Source organism: Bos grunniens, chromosome 6 (genome assembly GCF_055505025.1).
Source record: "Bos grunniens cultivar Pamir isolate PY7600 chromosome 6, Bosgru_T2T1.0, whole genome shotgun sequence".
NCBI classification, from domain to species: Eukaryota; Metazoa; Chordata; class Mammalia; order Artiodactyla; family Bovidae; genus Bos; species Bos grunniens.
In genome coordinates this window covers 49,454,911-49,480,039 of record NC_141170.1, presented here as the reverse complement: position 1 = coordinate 49,480,039, position 25,129 = coordinate 49,454,911, and the positions used below count along the sequence as shown (strand labels likewise).

Genomic DNA, 25,129 nt, shown 5'->3' with positions numbered 1-25,129 from the left:
TCGTGATGGCATAAGTACATAACAGGTTTTGAAATCCAGTTACTATATTAAATTTCATCACTTGTTTTTTAGGTATTCCAATAACTGTACCACCTCCAGGTAAAACTTTTTTCATGTTTTCTCCATCATTGTTAATAAACATGAAATTTCAAGCTTATAGTTACAGGAGGGACGGTGTTGATGTGGTTAGAATATAAAATAGGTTATTGGGATTTCAAGGTCCTATTTTCAGCTCTGCCTTTGCTTCATTCCAGTTTTGATTAAGATATTTAGTTTTCTTATACCTGTCTTACCCATTTCTGTAGAAATAGAGATTCTGAAAAAATTCTTACCATATCAATTTATTGAAAACAGTATAGGATTAAAAAGAAAATTTTTATCAAAAATTGTTTTTTCAAACCAAAGAATTTTTTATATGATGAAGTGACTGCAAGAGAAGAGAAAGTTCCCTTTATCTTGATTTTATCATGGTTTCTGATTGTTTTTACCCTCCTGACATAACTTAATATTGTGAGAAAATATGTTCTGAACCACACTGGTAGATTGACAGCTGGTCAGATGATTGTTCATAGAGCAGTGATTTAATTGTTCACTCTTGTAAGAATATGATCAACAGGAGTGTTACATGTGGCCCAGTGTGTTTTTTTTTTTAATAGTTTTTCAGGGTGATTTTTTTTTTTCTTTTGTAGTGTGATGCAGATATGATAGCAAGTGTGTTTATGAAGTTCAGTATTAAAAGACATGAAATGTAAAGAGATGAGAGGTGACAGTGCTTGGAAGGGTGGGTCTGAATTCAAAATGACCTTGATAAATAGTGGAGTTTAAATAGCTTAGGATAGTATACGTATTTAGTTGTCAGATAGAGAGTCACTGATTGTGTATGAGTGTGGCTGAAAAAGACCTATCAGGAGAAGTCTTAAAGGAGTCATTGGTCTGTCTTTATAGGTTAAGAAAAATGTGATTGTAAGATTGTCTAAAATAGGATTGTGGACTCTAGGACTAAGTAGTAATTGCTAAGTTTTACACTGCTAAGATATTTAATAGAGGAGAACCTAAAACTCAACAGTGAAAATGAGCATGGTGGATTTAAAACAGCTTGAAACAAGGCTAAAAATTGATTTAAATGGACATTTGAAAAGGGGTAGGAGAACTGAGATTCATTTTTACATAGAATACTAAAAAGGCTTAGTGGAAGTGTTTCCAAACATGTATTTTGTTGGATTGCTTCTTGTCCTCATTAAGATCAGTATGTGAATTGTAGTATGAGAGATTTAAATTACATAATTTAATGTACTTCCTAATAGTCAGGGTCCTTAAAACCTGGCAGAAATTGATGTCATAAAGAATTGGTATTGTAAGTTGTAGACTTTTCAAGCCTTGTTGAGATGCTTCATTGCCTGACTGAAAGTGCAGAGTAGATTAACTGTTAAGGTCCCTGGTAGCCGTATTCTGTGGTATTTCATCTAGGTTTTGTGAATTATTCAGAATGCAGACCTCATGATATAAAGCTGCACATTATTTCCTTTCTAAACTAATTTAAAAACTACATTATGTGCTTTTCTTTGTGAATTAGTTCTTTAGGGTTGTGCTATTTAAAACACATTTTATGATGGATATTCTCAGCCTTAAGCATTATATATTTACTGGTAAGATTTTATTTAAAAATTATGCATTTTAAGGCCATTTCTATACATCTAAACTCTCAAAATATTTTTGAAAGAGGTAAATGTTATTTTATTTGCTTTTCTTCTAAAATACTTTAAATGTATCTGGTGGCAATCCTACTACTGTTTAATATATGGAAAAGGTAAGGCATTGAGATTAACTTTCTTATACTCACAAAATGGGCTGTGTGTGGTGCTGAAAATAAGACCGAGTGTCCTGACTCCCAGTTTGTGCTCTGTGTATTAGACCAGACTGTTCATTCAAAGTTAATATTGATCCAAAAATCTGTTTATAAATTTAAGCTCCATTTTTTTCCTGTCCATTATAACATAGAGAAGCACGTTATAGTCCCAGAGAAATATAGTGACACACAACTTTTAAGTCGACATTGTGTTACATTCTAACTTCTTTTTATCTTATGATTGAATGTTTCAGGTTTTCCTCCTCCACCAGGTGCTCCACCTCCATCTCTTATACCAACAATAGAAAGGTAATCAGTATGGACACTGTAAATTTTTTATCATTCATAGGCTTTTGACAGAAGAATCATATGTATCTTGGTAATATTTTCAAAGATTTAATTTTGTAAACAGTAGTACCTGCCTTTTAATTCATAAGTCTAGATCTGTATTATTTACTCTCAGATAAGATATTGGACCTATACTTAATTACAGAAGAGGACAAAGAAAACGAAATGAATAGTATTTTGAAATATATTGCTTTGATTTATGGTACTCTTATTAAAGAAACCGCTAGATTGGTAAAAACTTGCCTATAGTCAAGTTTTGTGGGATATACAAACAGATGACTAGAAATTATGAATAATGCATGTCTGTTTTAGGATTAAGTAAGGACAGCTGTTATCAGGGACCACAGTAAAGAAAAGCTGCCTTATTCCTTGCTACCCAATGCAACTTGGCTTCCACAGAGGAAGAACGGATCCCTTTTGCCTGGCAGTTACCTTATTTTTTATACCCTGTATTTATAGTTCATGTTATTTGGAATGCTGTGGTAAAGAACATTTACCTCATGGATGGCAATACCATGTTTAACAGCATATGCTTTGGAATCACACAAACCTGGTTCAAATTTGGCTTCAAAATTTCCCAGCTTTGTGGCAAGGCAGGGTGCATAATAACTCATTGAGACTCAGGTTCCTCTTTTGCCAAATGGGGTTGATAGAATTATGAAGATTAAAACAACTCAGGTGAATATAAAGCATCAGCACCATTCTTGGCAGACAGAACTAACCAATAAATGGTAGCTATTATTATTTCCTCTTAAGTGGCAAAAAACTCTATTTAAAAAAATTACTGTATTTCTGAGAAAGTGATTCAGACTAAAGAAGAATCATGGGAACTTTAAATCAGTAGCTTCAAACTGCATATGATTTTCAGAAGAAATGATAAAACTCAGCAAAGTGACTTGTGAGACCATAAGCATTTAATTTTAAATCCCTGTTAAACATATATTTGTTTTCTCATTCAAAATGTTAAGAAGTAGTATTTGTTGAGTCTGTCAGTAGGGTGGAATTTCTGATTTTTATTCATTAAAATTAGTTTTTTTTTTTTTTTTTTTAAACTTTACAATATTGTATTAGTTTTGCCAAATATCAAAATGAATCCGCCACAGGTATACCTGTGTTAGTTTTTTAAGGCTAAATTTTAACTATGTCTGAAGTACTCTGTCAGCCTCAAAGTTTCTGTTCTCTCTTGTGTCAGGCTGAATTGATTGGACTATTCATGTTAAATAATAACAAGCTGTATCTTCTTTACATTTAGTGTTAGGCTTAATGCTGTTAATAGTCTGTGTTTTCAGTATTAAAAAATAAAGTTACTATGGAATTGCAGCTACCATTATATGGTGGTTGTAATTCCATAATAACTTAATTTTTTAGTACTGAAAACACAGGCTATTTAACAGTGTTAAACCTAACACTACATGGACAGAGGAGCCTGGCGGGCTACAGTCCATGGGGTTGCAAAGAGTCGGACACAACTGAGCAACCAAGAACAAACAAAAACAAACAGAACAAATTATATGGTGGTTAAGTAAAAGTCATAATTCTACCTTATGTTTTGCATTTGCACCAAGCTAAAATTCAGAACTTGCAACACGTAAAAATACATTTTTCTTTGACAGTGGACATTCCTCTGGTTATGATAGTCGTTCTGCACGTGCTTTTCCATATGGCAATGGTAAGTGTTATTTTTTAATTGCTCGGATTCAATTTAAACCAGTAAAATACTTAAATACTTTAAAATAGTAGAACCATGCTCCCATGGTTTAAAGTACTATCTTAAAAGGAATTAAAAAATACTTACTCTAGAAATAATTAATCTTACATATATTCCAGGTTACTTAACAGAATATTTTTCATTTCTTTAGTAAGGATGTAATTGTCCCTCCTTCCTTAGGTAGCTATAGTGTCATCTCCATTTGTGTATCAAGTTCCCTGCACGCATGTATCTATTTCTTAGCTTTCAAGACTATTCATTTGGTTAGTTTTTAATTATCCCTATGCTAATAGTGCCACACTTACTATAAAACTCTTTAATTTTGAGTTTTATAGTAAATCTGATATCTGTTTTAGCAAAAGCTATCTTACTCTGCTTCAGAAGTGATTTTGGGCCATTGTTCTTATATATCTATTTTAGAATCAACTTTTCAAGTTTCATTGAAAACTATTGAGATTTTTATTAATGACTAACTCATATTATGTTTACAATATGACAAACTATTGATTCAAGTAATCCTGACAGCCTTATATATAAAGCAGGCATACTGTTATGATCATTGTTTTATGGACTAGGGAATTTAAGAACAGCCAGATTAGGTAATTTGCCCAATGTCACACAGTAAGTGGCATAGTCAGGTCAGAATTTGAAACCATGCAGCCTGTCGCCAGAGTCCTTTCTCTTACTATATTTTATCATCTTGATGCTCTAGATCAGTTTGTAGGAATTCATACCTTACAACATTGAGTTAACGTCTGAACAAGCATTCTCTCCATTTATGGAGATATTCTTTAATGTGTTCCAATTGAGTGCTGTACCTCTCCATACACTTCTTAGACATCTTTAGTTAGATTTAGTCGTAGGTACCTGATGTTTTTATTGTCCTTATAAATAGTATCTTCATTTAAGCTACATGTTCTGTTTGTATTTGCTTGTATTTAGAAATAGAATTGGGTTTTGTTTTATTTATATGTATAACAGGTATATCAGTATATACTTCGTAGCTGTTACCTGTAGAACTCAGGCAGTATCATCTGCCCTTCTTTCCTTTTCAGGTATTTATTCGTCACACCCCATCCCCCTCATTTTTTGGTCTTACTGTTCTGACTAGGACCTCTGTATCATGTTGAAGTACTGCAAGTGGAGTTCTTGTCTGGAACCACCCCACCTACCCTTTTTAAAAAATTTTTTTTTAAGGAAATGCTTTTATATTTATACTATGAAATTTTTACTCTCAGATATTTGATAGAACCCTCTGTCAGAATAAGGAAAATCTCTTCTAGTTTTCCAAGGGCTTTTAAACTGAATGGATATTGAGTTTCATCAGATGCTTTCTGAGTTGATCGTATTGTTTTCTTTCTCTGTTAATGTGGCAGATTTCTAAGTTTTTCTAATATTAAACCACTGTTTATTTGCTGACATAAACCTAATTTGGTCACAACTGATTACTTTTTTAAAATAAATACAGACTTACTTAGAATTTTGACATCTAAGTCCACATATAATAAGTTTATATGTAATACTGTTCCGTGATTTTCCTTTATTTCTATTGTCCTTAACTGGTTTTAGTATTAAGGTTATACAAGCCACATGGGATAAGTTAAGGGGATAATCTTTTTTCCCATTCTCTGAAAGTTTTTGTATTATTCAACTGGTCTGTACCTTATAAATGAGTAAAAGTCACCTGTAAAAGCCATCTGGTCTTGTGGGAAGGTTTTAAATTGCTGATTTAATGTCTTTAATAATTACAGGACTAGTCAAGATTTCTTTGAATTAATGTGTTGGTCTAAAATATGTAATACTCTTTGTATCCCTGTAACATCTGTAGTCGTAGTCCCTTACTGGTTCTGATATTTTTTTATAAGGTCTCTTTTCCTAATCTTGTCAGAAGATTATTATGTTTTATTCATCTAGTCTTTAAAAGCCAACTTCTGCCTTTGTTTACTACATGCTAGTTTTCTGCTGACATGATTTCTTGTCTCCCTTCTGTTGGATTATACTACTTTTTTCTAAGCTCATAAGTTGAAAGTTTAATTCATTCACGTTCCATCTTTTGTAATGCAGGTTTTTTTAAGAATAATTTCCTTCAGAACAGTTTTCATCTCTAGACTTTTGACATATTGTACTTTTCTTTGTGTTCAGTTTTTAAATGATTTTAAATTTATGACATTTTTGACTCACCCCTGAGTTATCAGAAATGTGTTTTAAATTTGAAATAAATGGAGATTATTTTCCCATAACTTTTCATTTTTACTTCTAATTTAAATTGTGTGGTGGTCAGAAAACATGATGTCTATTATGCTTTGAAAGAACATAATATATTTTCATAAATGTTTCATATGGGTGAAGAGAATGAGTATTCTTTACCTGCCTGGCAGATTTCCATGTTATGTTCATTAAATCAACTCTATTAACAGTGTTTTGCTCAGTCCTTATATATCTGTAGTGATTTTTTTTTGTTTGCTTAAAGTGTCGATAATTGAAAAATTACATTAGTCCCCAATGATCGTGGTTGATTTTTCTGTTTCTACCTGTATTATTTTTATTAATTTTTATTTTAGAAAGTAAGGCTATGTTGTTAGATATTTGGAAGTTTAATTTGTTCTGTGTTCTTAGTGAGTTGCATCCTCTATCTTCACGTAGTCATTCTTCCTCGGGTGATCCTTTTAGTATGAGAATGCTTTGCCACTTATACAGTTACTCATATGGAAATTAGGGGATATAAGTGTTTTCCATTTTTTCTCCCATCCTTTCACTTTCAACCATCTTGTGTTTTTATGTTTAATGTTCAGAATATAGGTAGAATTTTTAAAAATACAAATCAACAGTTTCTGTCAGTTAAGTGATTAATTCCATCCTCTTTGTATTACTGTGATTTTTGAGCCATTCAAACTTGTCTTGCATATCCCCATTCTTTCTGTTGTGAAGTGACTGAAATTTTCAGGTGATTTTTTAAAATATTCTTTTTCCCTACATTGTTCTGAAATAATATATTTATCTCTATTTTTTTTTAGTGGTTACTCTTGAAATGCATTATGCATATATCTAATAGAAGTTATTTTTGTGTGTGAACTCTGTTTATAACTTTTGCTTATTTTTTGTTTCTAAATGTCTTTTGTTTTATTCTTCAAATATAATTTTGAGTACACATTTCTGGGTTGACCGTTACTTTGTCTCAGCACTCTGAAGATATCCTAATGTATTCTGATTTATATTTTTGCTATATTGGGAAGTTGGTGATGTATCTAATTCTGGTTTGCTGTCCACCTTTCAAATGAAGGGTCAAATCTTTAAGATTTGTTTCTGGCCATGTCCCCAGACTGTGGGTATTCACCATGTATTCTCTTTTCTACATACTAAATAATTTTCTTTTTAATCTAATGAAGCATTTTTGTGGGATTTTTACCTTTTTTTCCTCATCTTTCTCTTTTGTTTTTTAAGTACCATAACTTTTATTTTTGATTATTATTCTTTCTCTTTAGTTGCCTTTCCCCACCTTCCCGGTTCTACTCCTTCATGGCCTAGTCTTGTGGACACCAGCAAGCAATGGGACTATTACTCAAGAAGAGAGAAAGACCGAGATAGAGACAGAGACAGAGACCGAGAGCGAGATCGTGATCGAGACAGAGAAAGAGAACGCACCAGAGAGAGGGAAAGGGAGCGTGATCACAGTCCCACACCGAGCGTCTTCAACAGGTATGTTCAGTGCTCAGGAATTTATACACATGTATTTTATATGCACTTCAGAATTTTTATTCAGTGCCAGAATGGAAAATACAATTCAACTTGGAAAGGATTGTTTGAAGAGTAGTGAGGATAGCCATTTTAAAAGCATCAAGGCTGTCGTGTAATTCATAAGGACTTCCCACTATCTAAAGCAACAGTGTCCAAATTTGTTTGTTCGTTTCTTCCTTAAAACAGTTTTGAAAATGTCATACCCCTTCATGTATTTTTATCTTGCCACATAAAATTTTTCATTTTAAGTATAAACATTTGGCTAATTGGTAAAGAATCTGCCTGCAGTGCAAGAGACCCGGGTTTGCTTCAAGTCGGGAAGGTCCCCTGGAGAAGGAAATGACAACCCACTCCAGTAGTCTTGCCTGGAGAATTCCATGAACAGAGGAGCCAGGCAGGCTACAGTCCATGGGGTCAACTTAGCAACTAAACCAACCAACCAACCAGATAGATAAAATTTCCAGTCTGTTATAAGTATCATAATTTTGAAAGTTATCGTTACTCTTTTGAACATATCCAGTGGATTAAGGATACTACAGTGATTTGTTAAACATCATTATCCATCTTTTTAAAATGTATAAGCAAGCTCTCTTTAACAGTTGGAAACTCTGCATTTCTTTTTATGCCTAAATTCTTATTTCTGAACCATGTCCCGAAAGAATTTTATTCTAATGTAAAGTATTTTTATTATGAAAAAGTATTTTTAATTATCCATCCTATTTACCCTGCAACATACCTATGTAAGTTAATGTATTAAAAATGTAATGACCATACTATTAAGTATTTAAAATTTTTTTCTGATTTTGGTCATCATGATTTATTTCTATATATAAATATAATGCAAATTCTGAAAATAATTTACTGGAGCTACATTCCTTTATGTGATGAAAGAGTTTCTGCCCATCTCTTAATTAACGTTTGTATCCATAAATGAATGTTACTGTTGTTAGGGGGAAGAAAGGCTTTGCTGTTATTATATTTCTTTCTTTCTTTATTGTATATATGTAAGCCCTGACAAACCTTGTTCACATGAAATACGTAAATAAGAATTAATGGAATTTTGCTGTGGCTCTGTCACAGTTATTTGAGCACTTTAAGATTTAGTGATATGTCAAAATTATACAATTAACATATCATCAGAAGTTCCTTTTAAGGATCCATAAGCTCATGGCTCAGTTTTCTTAAAAGCAAAGAAATCACCAATTGTTACTCAGTATAACAATAAAAGTACCACAGACTTGTAGCTTAGAACAATAGAAATTTACTCCCCCATTCCATTTATGGAAAATAGCTAGCAAATAATTCATGAAATATAGCTCCTCTTTATTGGCAAGCCAGCCAGCCACATGACAGACCCAATTTCTGTGGGGGGAAAGTCTAACTTCATTTTTCTTGTTCTGTTAAATGAGTTAATCCATATCCCTTGTCTAAGATAAAATAGTCACAGAACTCAAAATAAGGTGCTGCCTCCCCAACACTTTGTTTTGCTTTCCTTCAGAAGGAATTTTAGGTTTTGTTTTTTTTTTTTACTAGTTCAGGGAAAATTCTTAGGACTCCCACCATACTCCTCTACAGTATATCTGAAGTTAGAATGTCTCAAGACACAGGCCAAAATATTCCATTTCTTACTTCATACTTTGTAACAGAAGAATATATAAGAGATAAAGGCCTAAAGCCCTGTAAAAACTTTATGGTTCCTGGAATAAAATTGATCTTACTGACACTAATATTTTAACTTAGATGCCATGATGGTTTTTATACCCTGAGCCAATAATGTACTGTAGTAAAATTGTTGAAAAGAATGCCTTTCTTTTGTAAAAGATCAGGAACATGATGGAGAAGAGATTAACTGGAGAAATGGTGTGATGTTTTACCTGCTGGTGTATCATTAGGCACTCCATATTTAGGAAGGAATTAGAGATGGCAGTGGCTACTCACTCCAGTATTCTTGCCTGGAGAATCCCATGGAGAGGAACCTGGCAGGCTACAGTCCATGGGGTTGCAAAGAGTTGGACACGACTAAATGACTAAGCACATTTAGGAAAGAATAAATATGGAAGTTCAGGATATGGAAATTGATTCCCTAAAACTTTGTGCCATTGGAAAGAACTCACTTATTGCTAGCCAAAAGAAGGAATTCAAAATTCTTTTTGTGACCCATAAGTCACAAGTCCAGTGCACCCTTCTGTATTTTAACCCCAATTCTCTCCCAAGCCAATATACTGCATGCTCTGTCTATAGTGAACTAGTTGTACATCTGGAAATCCTCACAGTTTTAATACCTCCTTCCTTCATGTTATTCCTATCCTTTACTGCCTCACAAATTTTTACTGATTCTTCAAGGTTCTGCTCACATTTGTCTTCCGTGAGCTTCTCTGAACCTGAAAGAAAGAATGTAATTATTCCTTCACATACTTCCTAAGCACTTTATGTATTTTCTTTAGAGCATGTCTGTCTTAGTAAGCCTCTTTCAGGGCATTGACTACCATTTTTCATCTCTCTGTTCTCAGCCCTTTGTCCATTTACGCCTGGCACATAATGACTATGTCGGTGAATAAAATGACGTACACATATCGGGAGGAGGGTGAATACAATAGAGAAAAAATGATCTTGAAAACTCTTGGTGAAACTGTGCTAGCTAGATAGGTTTTGAAATGGTTAAAAATCACCCTTTATCACTATCAAGACATTGATATGAACATCTTTCTAATTAACATATCCATTGAGGTACCTTTACAATGTAGAATGAAATATGTTTAAGATAACTTTTTCTTGCTTTATCAGCTATTTTTATGCATAAGATACACAGGTACACAGTTTTCCGATTTTGCTTGGTGAGATGAAGCAATGTATTAGTTCAGGATGTGAGCATATGCTTGATTCAGACATTTGTTTTGTTAGATGTGATCATGTAATCATATACTTCTTAATCCAAAAAGGTTCTTGAGGATTATCCAGTCTAAATTTTAACTTGTCAGGTGAGAGAATGGAAGCATAGAGAAATTAAACCAACAGTATGGTATCTAGTGGAAATATGGTTGAGATATTACTTAAAATCATTTCTAGTCTTGGAATTAGGTAGTTTAAAAATTCTATTGCCTTTGTTTTCCTTATTTTTCTGTACTTGATTTTTGTTTTTTCTTTCGTCTTTTAGAGGTCGTGGGGAATCGGATTAATTCTTTCATTCATTAACTGACATTCTTTGAATCCCCGTTATGTGCCAGGGACAAAGTTGTGTGCTGAGGATACAGAATTACTCATATCATTACAGATTAACCATATAATAACTGTCACCTTAACTAGCACTGTGGTTGGAAGTTTAAAGTTTTGTGTAAAAAAAGTGCAGAAAGAAACTCAGTAAGATTTATTAATCTTTTTTCTCTAATAGCTCCTAATAATATGACTTATACATTGTAGGCACCTGGTAAAATTTTATTGACTAAATAAGTGAAGGTACAATGGCACCCCACTCCAGTACTCTTGCCTGGAAAATCCCATGGATGGAGGAGCCTGGTAGGCTGCAGTCTATGGGGTCGCTAAGAGTTGGACACGACTAAGTGACTTCCCTTTCACTTTTCACTTTCATGCATTGGAGAAGGAAATGGCAACCCACTCCAGTGTTCTTGCCTGGAGAATCTCAGGGACGGGGGAGCCTGGTGGGCTGCCGTCTATGGGGTCACACAGAGTCGGACACGACTGAAGCGACTTAGCAGCAGCAGCAGCATGGCACCCCAGTCCAGTACTCTTGCCTGGAAAATCCCATGGTTGGAGGAGCCTGGTAGGCTGCAGTCCATGGGGTCGCTTAGAGTCGTACACGACTGAGCGACTTCACTTTCACTTTTCACTTTTATGCATTGGAGAAGGAAATGGCAACCCACTCCAGTGTTCTTGCCTGGAGAATCCCGGAGACGGAGGAGCCTGGTGGGCTGCGGTCTATGGGGTCACACAGAGTCGGACACGACTGAAGTGACTTAGCAGTAGCAGCATGGTCCATACATATGTTCGTATCTGTGTGTGTAGTATATGTTTCAAGTTTGTGTGGTGGGAAATGTGCTGTTAACTTTAGTCAAAAAAAGTGCACAAATTCTGTTAAATTCAAGGGCACTACTTTCCAGAAAGTTGAATTGTTTCTAATGTAGTTAAAAGTAATATATTTGAGATAGTACTGTTATCTCTTGAATGCACATGTTCACAAGGTAAGGAATGTAATGCAAAACTTAATAGGAAAGAAGCCTAAAATGAATTGCTTTGCTAGAGCTCATAAAGGTTTACTTTGCATGAATAATACAGTGTTTATAAAATACTTTGAGTTTAATTTCAGACACACCCATGCACAGATTCCACTCAATTTTTATTGGTGCTAAAAAGTGTTAATCGTTAAACCACATTTGATTTTCAGGTTGCTAGCTGTAGGGCATCAGAAGTAATGTTTACCTAAATCTGACTAAAAGTTCAAGGCCAGAGAGGGGAAAAGAGGTGGAAGAATTTTGTGTTGTTCTGAATTATCCCAGAAATAGTGTTCTCTGGAAAATCCAAGTGAAGTATAAGTAAAGGCTGTTTTTCCTCAAGACTGACATTTTAGCAATATGGCATGTAGTATGTGTTGTGTTACAAATTACAGAGTCATTGTTTTGAAAATTACAGACAAATTTCAATGTGTTTTTTAGGCTGCTTAATTGTGGGCCAGAGGGAAGGCTGGTCATTCTAGGATGTTCGAAATGAGCTCTAATGATTTCCAGGCCCAGAAAAACCTTTGTGCTGCAGCTGCTTATCGGAGAAGGGGTCTTTATATTTTGAGTATGAGACCAAATCTTCCACCATCTGTGGGAATGGTCCCATCAGATGGCTTGCTTTCAGAATCTTAAAGGCCTCAAATCTAATAAAAATTGGTGGCAGGGTGAGAGGGAAAGAGGTTACAAATGACAAATTGTGAGATAATTGACTTTAGTTATTTTTATGTAAATCCAGTTGGAATCATTACAAAGAGCTTATTTTGAAAAAAATTATTTTTGGCTGCGCTGGGTCCTCCTTGTGGTGCACGGGCTCTTTGTTGCTGTGCACCGGCAGTTGGCGCGTGGGCCTCTTGTTGCAGTGGCTTCTCTTGGTGTGGAGCACAGGCTTTAGAGCGCGGGGGCTTAGTTGCCCTGCGGCAGGTGAGATCTTCCTGGACCAGGAACTGAACGCATGTACCCTGCATTGCAAGGTGGATTCTTAATCACCGGACCATCAAGAAAGTCCCAAGAACCTCATTTTTAAAGAGGGTAACATTAATGTTAATATTTGTCATGGTAGGTAGGTGCGAGTTTATTCTCCTTTTAGAAGCTTTATTAGTTACCTTTACAAAAAGGGTTCCATTTCTGAAAACTTTAGCATTAAATTTAATGAAGATGATGAACCTGCATGTTAGTGGCCGTTTGTTGAGGGCCTGCCTACTCTTGTTCCAGACACAGTTTATAAATACTATTGTCAGTTCTGCAACAACCCTGAAAAGACTGTTGCCAGTTTTACAGGTGAGGAAACTGAGTAGAGAGGTTAAGTTACTTACCCTGGACCATAGCAGAGTCAGGATGCCCCTGGGCCTGCTCTGCCCAGACTGCTCTTGCTACTTCCCACTGCCGGACATAGTGCATTACCTTTCTGGTGGCACATTTCCATTTTCCCAATACCAAGTACATATTTATGATTAGAAAAAAATTATTTCATGTGTATGTGCGTGTGTGCATATATATATATATATATATATATATATATATATGTCTGCATATATGAATACTTTTAAAAATAAAAATGTATCACAGGCAATAATAACTTGGTCAGCAATATGACTTGGCATTAGGTATAACACTCCTGAATTATCACTTTTGCTAAGAGACCACTGTTAGGTTGATTGGTTTTTATATGGCTTATACTTCCACCTGATTCTGTTTCCTGTTATTCTCTAAGATTCCTTAGCATCTTGATGCTGTGTACAAATTACTAATTTAATAATTTGTATTACACATTAATATTTATAGAAACCATAGCTCTTTAGCAACAGTGTTCCAAAAGATATTTTTATTCATTCTAAAAGAGTTTACTGATATTAGGCTGTAGAGAATGTTGGCTTGTATGCTAAATAAAAAGACTTGAAGGATTAAGAAAAAACAGAAGTATATCTCAATTTTCACAAAAGGACCTGAAGAGAAGTCTCAGAAGGTAAAGATGATTATGCTTGTAACACTAGCCATCAGTCCCAGTTTCACTAGTCCATTTTCTCCAAGATCAGAAAATGGAGGTGCAGCTTAATACGGATTTGAAGTTATTCCCATGGCCACGTCTCCATCCCACCCCCAGTGACACACACACAGTAGTATTAAGTTATTGGGATGTCAGAATTCAAGTGTGTACACAGCCAATTTTCAGCCCACATTGTGTGTGGATATTGTGGAAGTTGTTTTGGTGTCACACTGTTCTTAATGTTTATACTGCTTCTTTAGATGAATATACTCTATGTGATTCAAAAACTTAAGAACCTTATCTGTATTTGAAAGCCAAATAGTTTTAATATGTTTTTAGAATTTTAAATGTCTACCTATGATTTTATAAATATAAGAATTTTGGTTGGAAATCTGAGATAAGCAAACATGCTTTTAATTATAAAAAGTAAAGTGAAAGTCACTCAGTCGTGTCCGTCTCTTTGCAACCCCATAAACTACAGTCCATGGAGTTCTCCAGGCCAGAATACTGGAGTGGGTAGCCGTTCCCTTCTCCAGGGGATCTTCCCAACCCAGGGATCAAACCCAGGTCTCCAGCATTGCAGGCAGTTTCTTTACCAGCTGAGCCACAAGGGAAGCTGCGAATTAAAATTTAAATCAGTTTCAGCTCCCAATTTCTGAAGAAAAACAGCATTGTTTTTATAAGATTTCTTCCCTGTAACAACTGAAAGCATAGAAAAAACTTGATCCTGTGTAATTATTGTATATTTTGTATTGTATTAGATCTAGTACTAATTTGGGAGCAGCATTGTTTTCCTCTCAGTTCAGTAGACACATACTTTGCACTTGTTCTGTTTAAGGTGCTAACATTGATCCTGTGTAATTATTGTATATTTTGTATTGTATTAGATCTAGTACTAATTTGGGAGCAGCATTGTTTTCCTCTCAGTTCAGTAGACACATACTTTGCACTTGTTCTGTTTAAGGTGCTAACATGGGGACTTCTGGACTCAGGTCACCTCTTTTGTAGTTTGAAGTCGTTCAGAATCAACAGTCCAGCTGTCAAGAGTACTTGTTTCTATTCTGTTTCAGTGATGAAGAACGATACAGATACAGGGAGTATGCAGAAAGAGGCTATGAGCGCCACAGAGCAAGTCGGGAGAAAGAAGAACGACACAGAGAAAGACGACACAGAGAGAAAGAGGAAACCAGACACAAGTCCTCTCGAAGGTTTGTTCTTTAATAAATAGTGAATCAGTTTGAAGCCAGGGAAATTGATTTGACTTCAGGAAGTAGAAGCAAACATTGCCAGTAACCACTAGAGCATATATGTGTTCCTAATTAGAAGATCAAGAGTAATCTGTTAAAGTAGTTGGTTCTTTTATAGATTTCAACAAAGACCTTGAAATCTAACAAGATTATGTTTAATACCCATAAGCCAAAATTAGCATGAAATGAAAAATATATGAAAATTATACTTACTACATTATCTTGAGCAGGAGGGAATTTGTCATGAATCAATTTTTAGTAGTAAATATTATTAAACAAAGCAATGTTCAGTTTAATCAAAGAACATTCAGGGCCCTGTAGTCCCAAAAAAAAGTATTACATTTTAATGTGTATTGCCTAAAATCAACTCTAGAAAGTATTTCCTGTTGTGATTTAGTATTTTAGTTTCTAATTTGTAATTAGTCTTTTAGAATAAAGTATATGGTCCCTACTGGCCCTCTCGGCACAGTGGGCGTTTTGTCAGTCTCATAATCTAAAGTATGTGGGCCTTACTGTTCTAGTATAACAACAGTGAAGGTGAGCATTAAATGTAAGTATAATCCCAGCATAGAAGTCACATAAAATGTGATTACTCTCCAAAATGTATTTGAGAAAAAAAGTATCAGGTTATTTAAAACCCATTGCTATACCAAGAATTTACCTAAAATGGGTTGATTTGTCACTACTTATGTAGTTAAACATTAAGAAAAATATGCCTTTCTTTTTTTCTTCAGCAATAGTAGACGTCGCCATGAAAGTGAAGAAGGAGACAGTCATAGGAGACACAAGCACAAAAAATCTAAAAGAAGCAAAGAAGGAAAAGAAGCTGGCAGTGAGCCTGCCCCTGAACAGGAGAGCACCGAAGCTACACCTGCAGAATAGGCGTGGTCATGGCCTTTTGTGTATAGTAATGCCAGAAGTAGATACTGTAAATCTTGTTATTTTTCTGGATAATGTTTAAGAAACTTGCCTTTCATCTTGTTCTGTTATGAAAATTTAATTTTCTCTTCCAAAATAAAAGAGTGAATTTTTCATGTTAAGTTAAAATTTTTGTCTTGTAATATTTAAAAAATAAAAAGGCAGTAATGACTTTGTATGGAAGAAAGTAATATGAATGAGTTACTCAGCAGAGAATTTAAAGAGCTATGTTTAGCTGTGTACATACACAATATCTGATAAAAGTCAAGGTTCCCTCTTGGCCAGTTTTCTTTCTTTCTTTTTTTTTTTACAGCTCAAGCAGGCAAGATTTATCGGGCAAGCAGTACACTTTCGGGGCAAGAGAGTGGGTCAGCCCCCACAGAAGAGGTCTTGGCCGGTTTTCTTGACTTAATCAAATACCAGTCTCTTATGAGGTTGCACTGCAAAAGGCATCAAAAGGTACCTCTGCGTATTGAGATTAAAACTAGTCTTTTCTCATCACTGTTGTGGCACTGTGGTTTTGCATATTAAAAAACTCGTATACAATTTTGATATCACAGCTTTTTTATAGCAGGTTTTCAGTGTTCTAAATTTGGGTTTATGGTGAAACTAAGTAGGGAATTTTTATATCCACAGTAATAAAATCTAATGGCATTTGGGTTGCCTCTAAAATAACTTGTAGTTTCTAGAGAGCAGGCATATGGACAGATACTCATCACTGACAAAAATTTGAACTGCCTCACTGCCATCTTCCATGAGCCAAACCAGGGTCAAGGTGGTTTGGCCTTTTCTTGATGCTTTTTCAAGGCTTATTGGTTGAGCAGCATGTTGGGTTTTTACAGTTACTAGCTATATTGTGAATTAAAATAAATGACAAGAGCTTTAGTAATTTTCTGTAACATTTAAGAAAATACAAGTTTACAAAATTCTGTGAACATTTTTAGGGATAACCCGTAGGAGGTGTTTGTCAGTGAAGGTAACAACATGGCTTTAAAAGAATGAATTACTAGGAACTTTTAAATAGTGATGGTAGAAATGCACTTAGTATCACATACTAAAGGACAGCTATATAATTTTTGAAAAATATTTATTTCTCATTTGATGAACACTTGTCAGCAGTGCACTTTTATAATCCTGTGTCTGGAAATTGTTTTTAAAATGCCCATAATGAATGCTTTACAGACCTCAGCACATACCAAATTTTAATTAAACTGTATGATTTAAATTCAGTGGGAGCATACAAACCATATCAGCTGTTGAAGAGCTTTATAGTGAATAGAAAATTTTAGCTGTGGAGTAATGAGAAATGTTCCACACTGCATAAAAATTAGTAATGTTTATGTTTTGAGAATTACATTTTCTGAGGTGTAATTGGCTTTCATTAGATCCTACTTTTCCTGATGTTACAGTTTAATATTTTTACAGTATAGCCTTCAAATAAAAAAAAAATTTGACAAGATAAATACATTGTTTCAACTTAGCTTACTTGTGATTTCCTATTTTTCTATAACCCATCATTCATTCTATAAAAAAGTGCCAGGCCAAGAAGCAATGGTGAGAGTTATTTTTCCTTTAAGTTCTTTTAGCATCCTTGCCAAGCAAGCATGGATCATTCCTGTTGTACTTCTACCATTGACAGCCAGAAGAATATCACCACATCTAAAAAGTAAATAAATGAACAAGGTATATGATTAACATTTTGAGCCATAGCTGAAGTTAATGCAATTTTTATGGTGGTCCTAGTTTTTGCTACGCTTCTCAGTTTTGATTATATTCTAATTAAGATTCTCCCCACACCCATCACTTAAATTCTGTCAAATTCTATTATTCAGCTTGTTTTAGAAAGAATTCTAAAAGTATCAGAAGTTGCTGTATGGGATCAAGAATAACTTAATTTTGGATTTCTTGGGAATGGAATGCAACATAAATGTTTCAAATTTATGACCAATAAAAAAAGGCATAGTAAATATATGCCTTATTTCAAATGGGGCCAAGCTTTTGCACATAAAAAACACAATCTTTGAATATAAGTTTTTTGTTAAGCAGTCATTATTATTACCTGATTCTCCCATCATTGTATGCTGGTGTTCCTTCAACAATGGATTTGATAAAAAAAGGTTTGTTCCCATTGTATTCTTCATAACCTCCTACGATGCAGAAGCCTAGACTTCCAGCTGTATTTCTTCGTAATATAACATCTTTACAGTTATACAGGTACCTTAAATAGAACAAAATCAATGTAAATGCACAGTTAATTTGAACTCATAGTAATTAATTACTGTGGTTCATCTTCCATTCCCTTTATTGGTATTATTAGGGTTAATAGCACAGGATGGGTCTCACTCAAAATTGTCATAGCCCAGTAACCTTTGTGCTAAAAAAGCTGGCTTTTTCTAATTGAACTTATCTTTTCTAAACACCCTTTAAAAAATGAGGCCATCTATTTATTACATTCTGTTTATATGTCTACTAGGAAAGATTCATTTTCTGCTTGAAGATTTAACCCCTCAATTTATATTAAAAAGTTAGTTATACCTAAATCTTTACTGATGAACCACGTTCGAGCATACTTACAGTACCATATTTTTATTATAGATATAAATAATTTTTAATGAAGGAAATTCTTTGAATAAATGGTTAATCTGAAAAAATTTAAACATAACCCTAATTAATGCATTGTCTGAAGTATTATTTTGACTTACCAGTTTATACATAGTTCTACATATTTGATAGGTTATAGAGAAGCATTCAGGCCACATAATATAGTGAGTGGAGATTGAGGTACATTTAAAGATAATAATGATTCATATCCAAGGGGGAAAAAATCAGCGATAAACTGAATTAGAAATAGGAGAATGACCACAGGTCTTCTGTAAATGGGTAGAACCTTCAGCTAAAATAGAAAATTAGATTGAGGAAGCTGGTCCTTTATTATTCAGTGGCAATTAGATCAGTGTTAACATAGATGCAAGCTAAGTACAAAACTGTGTTACAATTATGACAGGTATGTCAGGAGCTAGATTGGACTCCAGAATCCCCAGGCCAGCGTTTTGAAAGGAAATTAGCATTTTCATGTTGGTAAAAATCAAGATACAGTGATTTTGTTTATAAACTGTACATTAAAATATTAACTGATTTTTGAGAAACCAATAAAAATCTCTTGTGAAATTTTTTTAGTGATAAAATTGGTTATTGTTATCGACCTTGCTAATCAATGTAACTTTTTCTTGGCATTTTGACTCCCATTTGAAGTAAAATAAGATTTGGGTTTGATGGTGGGTAATTTTAAAATGTAGTACTAAAATTCAACTCAGTTTTTTTGTTTAGTATCTGTCATCATAGAGCATTTACAGTAATCAGTTTCACTGAAATGACAGCTGAAAAGTATTGATTTCATTACATGAAACAACCATATTTTTACTGTAAAATGTTTATCTGCTGTATTTCACAGTAGGACTTGATGTTAGTAAGTTCACCTTACAGGAGTCGTGGAGTTTTACACAGTGGCACCCTAACAGCTCGTGTTCATAGCAGGTAATTGTTCCCCAAACCCCAGAGCACTAATGTCCTCACCTATGCCAATACTTGGGGGAAAGCATGTGGGTGCTTCTTATCCAAGGTTATGACCAAATATATCTCTCTATTCTTTAAAATATATGAACGGGTACAAAGAGCAGTACTCAAAAACTTAAGTATTTCTCATCCTTTTGACTGTCTTTTCATTAAGTATCACCTTGACTCTCTTACTGAATATTTTATCCCATGTGGACAAGCTATACAAATAACCATCTAAAATTTTTATGTGCCAATAGAAAATTTTCAGCATAACATTGTCATAAGTGTGTCTTTTTTCTTAGACTCTTGTTTTGATACAAGTATACCATGCTCTAAGCACTTGGTATATATCAGTGAACAAAACAGGTGAAACCCCTGCCCTGTGTAGCTTTATTCAAGAGAATTTCAGTGTTAACTAATTTAACTTCATTAAGTGCTTTCCTTCAGTTAAGCATTTATTTCATTATAGCAGTGAGAACTCACTATGTTAAATTCTCAGAGTCAGATCTTGTTCAGTTGGGACTAAGTTTTAGGGCATTTTTTTCTTAAGTTGAATTACTTCACTCTCTACTGGGAAATGTGGTGGCTGTCTTGATCAATGTTGAGGATATACCCTTGAGAAATTAATTTAAAATCTAAATTTAAATGTGAGCTTTTTTCCTATTCTCGGTTCTCCAAATTTAGGCTTAGTTGTGAAGATTTGTGGAGAAGGTAATGGCAACCCACTTCAGTACTCTTGCCTGGAAAATTCCATGGATGGAGGAGCCTGGTAGGCTACAGTCCATGGTATCACAAAGAGTTGGACATGACTGAGCTACTTCACTGGTGAAGATTTAGCATAGTGCACAGAATAGTGATTAGATCTGGTAACAGAATGCCTGAAGAACTATGGTCAGAGATTCATAACGCCGTACAGAAGGTGGTGACCAAAACCATCCCCAAGAAAAACACAAGAAGGCAAAGTGGTTGTCAGATGAGGCCTTGAAAATAGCTGAAAAAAGAAGAGAAGTGAAAGGTGAAAGAGAAAGATACATACCCAACTGAATGCAGAGTTCCTGAGAATAGCAGGGAGAGATAAGAAACCCTTCTTAAGTGAAAAATGAAAAGAAATAGAGGAAAACAATAGGATGGGAAAGACTAGAGATCTCCCCAAGAAAATTGGAGATACCAAGGGAACATTTCATGCAAAGATGTGCACAGTAAAGGACCAGAAACTGCAAGGATCTAGCAGAAGAGATTAAGAACAGGTGGCAAGAATACACAGAAGAACTATACAAAAGGCCTTAATGACCTAGATAACCACAATGGTATGGTCACTCACCTAGAGCCAGACATCCTAGAGTGTGAAGTCAGGTAGGCCTTAGGAAGCATTACTTCGAACAAAGCTATGGAGGTGATGGAATCCCAGCTGAGCTATTTAAAATCTTAAAGATGATACTGATGAAGTTCTACACTCAATATGCCAGCAAGTTTGGAAAACTCAGCAGTGGCCACAGGACTGAAAAGGTCAGTTTTCATTCCAATGGCAAAGAAAAACAATGCCAAAGAATGTTCAGACTACCGTATAATTGCGCTCATTTCACATGCTAGCAACGTAATGCTCAAAATCCTTCAAGCTAGACTTCAGCAGTTTGTGAACCACGAACTTGCAGAGGTACAAGCTGAATTTAGAAAAGACGGAGGAACCAGAGATCAGATTGCCAACATCTTTTGGATCATTGAAAAAGCAAGGGAATTCCAAAAAATCTGCTTCATTGACTGCGCTAAAGCCTTTGACTGTGTGGATCACAACAAAGTGGAAAATTCTTAAACAGTTGGGAATATCAGACCACCTTACCTGCCTCCTGAGAAACCTATACGCAGGACAAGAAGCAACACTTAGAACCAGACATGAAACAATGGACGGGTTCAAAGTTGGGAAAGGAAGTATATCAAGGCTGTATATTGTCACCCTACTTATTTAACTTATATGTAGAGTATGTCATGTGAAATGCCAAGCTGGATGAAGCACAAGTAGAAATCAAGATTGCCAAAAGAACAAAAACCACCACAATACTGTAAAGTAATTAGCCTCCAATTAAAATTTTAAAAAAAGATTGCTAAAAGAAATACCAGTAACCTCAGATATGCAAATGACACCACCCTAATGGCAGAAAGCAAAGAAGAACTAAAGAGTGAAAGAGTAGAGTGAAAAAGCTGGCTTAAAACTCAACATTTAAAAACGAAATTCATGGCATCCTGTCCCTTCACTTTATGGCAAATAGATGGGGAAACAATGGAAACAGTGACAAGATTTTATTTTCTTGGGCTCCAAAATCACTGCACTGACCGCAGCCATGAAATTAAAAGGTGTTTGCTCCTCAGAAGGAAAGCTATGACAAACCTAGACAGCATATTAGAAAGCAGAGACATCACTTATCTGACAAAGGTCCATATAGTCAAAGCTGTAGCTTCTCCAGTAGTCATGTATGGATATGAAGGCATGAAGAAGGCTGAGCACTGAAGAACTGATGCTTTTTAATTGTACTGGAGAAGACTTGAAAGAGCATGACAATTTTAAGGACTTCCTAAAAAGAACCACACCTCTAAATGTCAGAGTGTAGACTGTTACCCCTTTTGCTTTCGAAAATTACTAGAACGCCAACTGGGGATCATGCAAACAAATGTGAACTCCATGTTAAAACTGAAGGAGAGCCACCAAAGGCAGTGAAAGTCAGATTGTAGATGGAAGTGAGGCTGCCTACACTAGGGACTTGCAAACTAAGCCCTCAGAGCCCTGAGCCCATGGTGAGTGCCCCCTGATGTGCCGAATGCCATTCTGCAGACAGCACCAGACCCAGTTTGGCCAAGAAGAAGGGCATGAGTGAGGCAGTGAAAACCCAAACAGATAACCTACACAGGACGCATGCCTGGAAATGCAAGAATTAGCAGCCTGTCCGAAGTTGCAGCCTGTCCTGGTGGTAGGGTGGGAGAAGGATGTGTACTGTGAGTGGCCCTGCAAGGCAGATCTTAATTGGCTTGAGAGAAGTAAAACACACAACTCTATCATAAAGAGATGTTTCTACCACCTGGAAGATGGTCCTGATTCCCTCCTTTGATTATACAGTTCCAGCAAATAGCCACTCCAGGAAAAATTTAGCTCGAAAGAATGAACCAGTAGAGACACATGATAAAAGATGGAAAGTTAGCAGTAAAAACAGTAACAGACAAAAAACAACTCACCAGAAGAATGCTGCCACAGAAAGGAACTGCTGCTATAGACAAGGAAATTTATAACACCAGCCCTTTTACTATGAATTTAAAATATTCCTGAAACAGCAGCTCTATAAGAGATAAAGGCAGAGACCCAAGATTCCAAGGGGCAATAAAAGACAAGAGGAAAAGGGTTGAGAAGAAAGAAGTGGAAGAGAAAAAACAAATATATAAGTGCCTACAAAGGCAAAGATGAATGACTGAAAACTTTGGAGTATGAAGAGGCAGTCAAACAAAAATGAAAGTGAACAGATGAAAATGATTCAAGAGAAAAGACACAAAACAAAAAGATAACAAATACATGTCTGAACTCCCTGGAAAGAAGAACCCAAATAACAGAGAACATTTATCTCGAATGTTAGATGCAAAGAGCAAGCCACATGGCGAAGGAAAGAAATGAGACGGATCTCATTTCTCCACATCACCACTCAGTGCTAGTCAACAGTGATACATCACCTACAAAGTCCAAAAAGAGATGATGAGATTGTTTCATAACCAAGTAACCTGTCACAGGGCTGTACAGATGCAGCATGATTTCTTTAACCAGTTCTTACCAGTAGTGGGCATGACAGTACTACAGTGAGTATCACTGTACCTTATGAATTCTTTTCTCAGCATTGCTTGTGAAAGCTAAGAGGGAAACAACCCAGTGTCCACTACCAATAGGACTGGCTGAATCAATATAGCACCTCATGCGAAGAGTTGACTCATTGGAAAAGACTCTGATGCTAGGAGGGATTGGGGGCAGGAGGAGAAGGGGACGACAGAGGATGAGATGGCTGGATGGCATCACTGACTCGATGGACATGAGTCTGAGTGAACTCCGGGAGTTCGTGATGGACAGGGAGGCCTGGCATGCTGTGATTCACGGGGTCGCAAAGAGTCGGACACGACTGAGCGACTGATCTGATCTGATACAGGAGAATACTCTCAGCCGTGGAGAGGAAGAGGCAAGCGGATGTGTCCTGATGTGAAATGATACCAGTGTATATTTGTAGATTTTAAAAAGTATGGTATAGCACATTGTGTGTTACCATTGTATGTGTGTGTGCATCTGTACCTAGACCAGGGGTCAGCAAACTACAGCCCAGCCCAACACCCAATTCTATAAATAAGCAGCCATACCTATTCATTTATGTGTTGAGCATTTACTGTTTATGGCTTCTTTTGCACAACAGCAGAAATGAATAGTGGCAACAGAGACAGAAAGACCCTCCAAACCTACACTCTGTGGCCCTTTTCAGAAAAAGTTTACCAACCTCTGACACTGACACTCCCTGAAATATTACACAAAGAACTGGTAACCGTGACCTCTGTTGAGCAGATCTGAAGGGCAAGGGCTGAGAGAGTCACTTTCAGAGGGTCACTCTGTTACCCTTTGGTGCCTCTGCATGTTCACTTTGCTTATTACATGACTGCAAGGAGATAAGTGGATGAAGGAAAATAAGAATTGCCAGGGTGACAGCAAACCAGTGTTGTCATTTCATGCTTTCTATTCTTAAAGGAAATGAGCAAAATTCACGTTAGACTTCTGGCAAGAGCAGGGAAGCGACCTTCCTGGTTATCCAGTGATCAAAACTCTGCAGTTCCACTGCAAGTGGGGTGCGTTCGATTCCTGGTGGAGGAACTAAGCTCCTGAAAGCAGTGCCAACAAAAAAACAAGTAGGGAAGTGCTGTGCCAAGGTCAAGGGCAAAAGGTAGAGGGAGAGAAAGCCATTCACTTGGTTGTATTTGGACTGAAAAAACATCTCACATTTGCTCTGCTTTACATGAATGAACAAGGAACTTCATTGTATGACACATAGCTTTCAAGTTCAAACATACTTCAAAATGATCTATTTTAACAGACTGCAGGCTTAGATTTTTTTAATATAACTTTAATACTCTCTTCCACTTAGGCTCAGTTTTAAAATTGTTAAAGACTTTTAAACTCAATGCTCAATTTTCAACCTAAAATGTACTCATTTTTAAAAACATTTTATCAAGTGAAGGCTCAAAAAGGAATCCCGGTTTGTATTTAAGGTAAGGTTGTTTTTTAAAACCTCATTTAAAAATTAGAGGCCAACCTATTCCCACCTGCCAAATGTACTCAAACCAAACATCGTACTTTGATTCATTTAATCCTTTGCCAGCATATTGTCATCAGCAATGCCCATGTTTAACATTGAAATCACACATTTGGGATTTTTAAGGCGCTCCTTCATAGGCCAAGAGTTCACACTCTGATGCAGGTGAGCAAACCTCAAGTTTATCTGTCCTGTGAATATTTGATTTCTGTATCTAGCCCTGAGCAAGGTTGCTCCC

The 25,129-nt window shown here is 35.7% G+C and overlaps 2 protein-coding genes across 22 annotated transcripts in view; one reads left to right on the top strand and one right to left on the bottom strand.

Moving 5' to 3' along the window:
- FIP1L1 (factor interacting with PAPOLA and CPSF1) overlaps positions 1-16,147 on the top strand; it is a 65,088-nt gene extending 48,941 nt beyond the window's left edge. For 8 of the 17 annotated variants that reach the window (XM_086405769.1, XM_086405760.1, XM_086405767.1 and 5 more), the window contains 6 exons: positions 73-99; positions 2,101-2,155; positions 3,808-3,863; positions 7,385-7,598; positions 14,924-15,061; positions 15,835-16,147. In XM_086405769.1, the coding sequence (XP_086261895.1) occupies positions 73-99; positions 2,101-2,155; positions 3,808-3,863; positions 7,385-7,598; positions 14,924-15,061; positions 15,835-15,982 (638 nt within the window). In that variant the 3' untranslated portion in view covers positions 15,983-16,147. The remainder of the gene's footprint in view (positions 1-72; positions 100-2,100; positions 2,156-3,807; positions 3,864-7,384; positions 7,599-14,923; positions 15,062-15,834) is intronic. The other 9 variants (XM_086405771.1, XM_086405764.1, XM_086405770.1 and 6 more) reach the window with 2 other exon arrangements.
- LNX1 (ligand of numb-protein X 1) overlaps positions 12,576-25,129 on the bottom strand; it is a 131,628-nt gene continuing 119,074 nt past the window's right edge. For 4 of the 5 annotated variants that reach the window (XM_086405750.1, XM_086405751.1, XM_086405752.1 and 1 more), the window contains 2 exons: positions 18,078-18,236; positions 17,089-17,677 (listed from right to left, as the gene is read on the bottom strand). In XM_086405750.1, the coding sequence (XP_086261876.1) occupies positions 17,542-17,677; positions 18,078-18,236 (295 nt within the window). In that variant the 3' untranslated portion in view covers positions 17,089-17,541. Of the gene's footprint in view, positions 12,829-17,088; positions 17,678-18,077; positions 18,237-25,129 lie in introns of those variants that run through there. The other variant, XM_086405753.1, reaches the window with a different exon arrangement.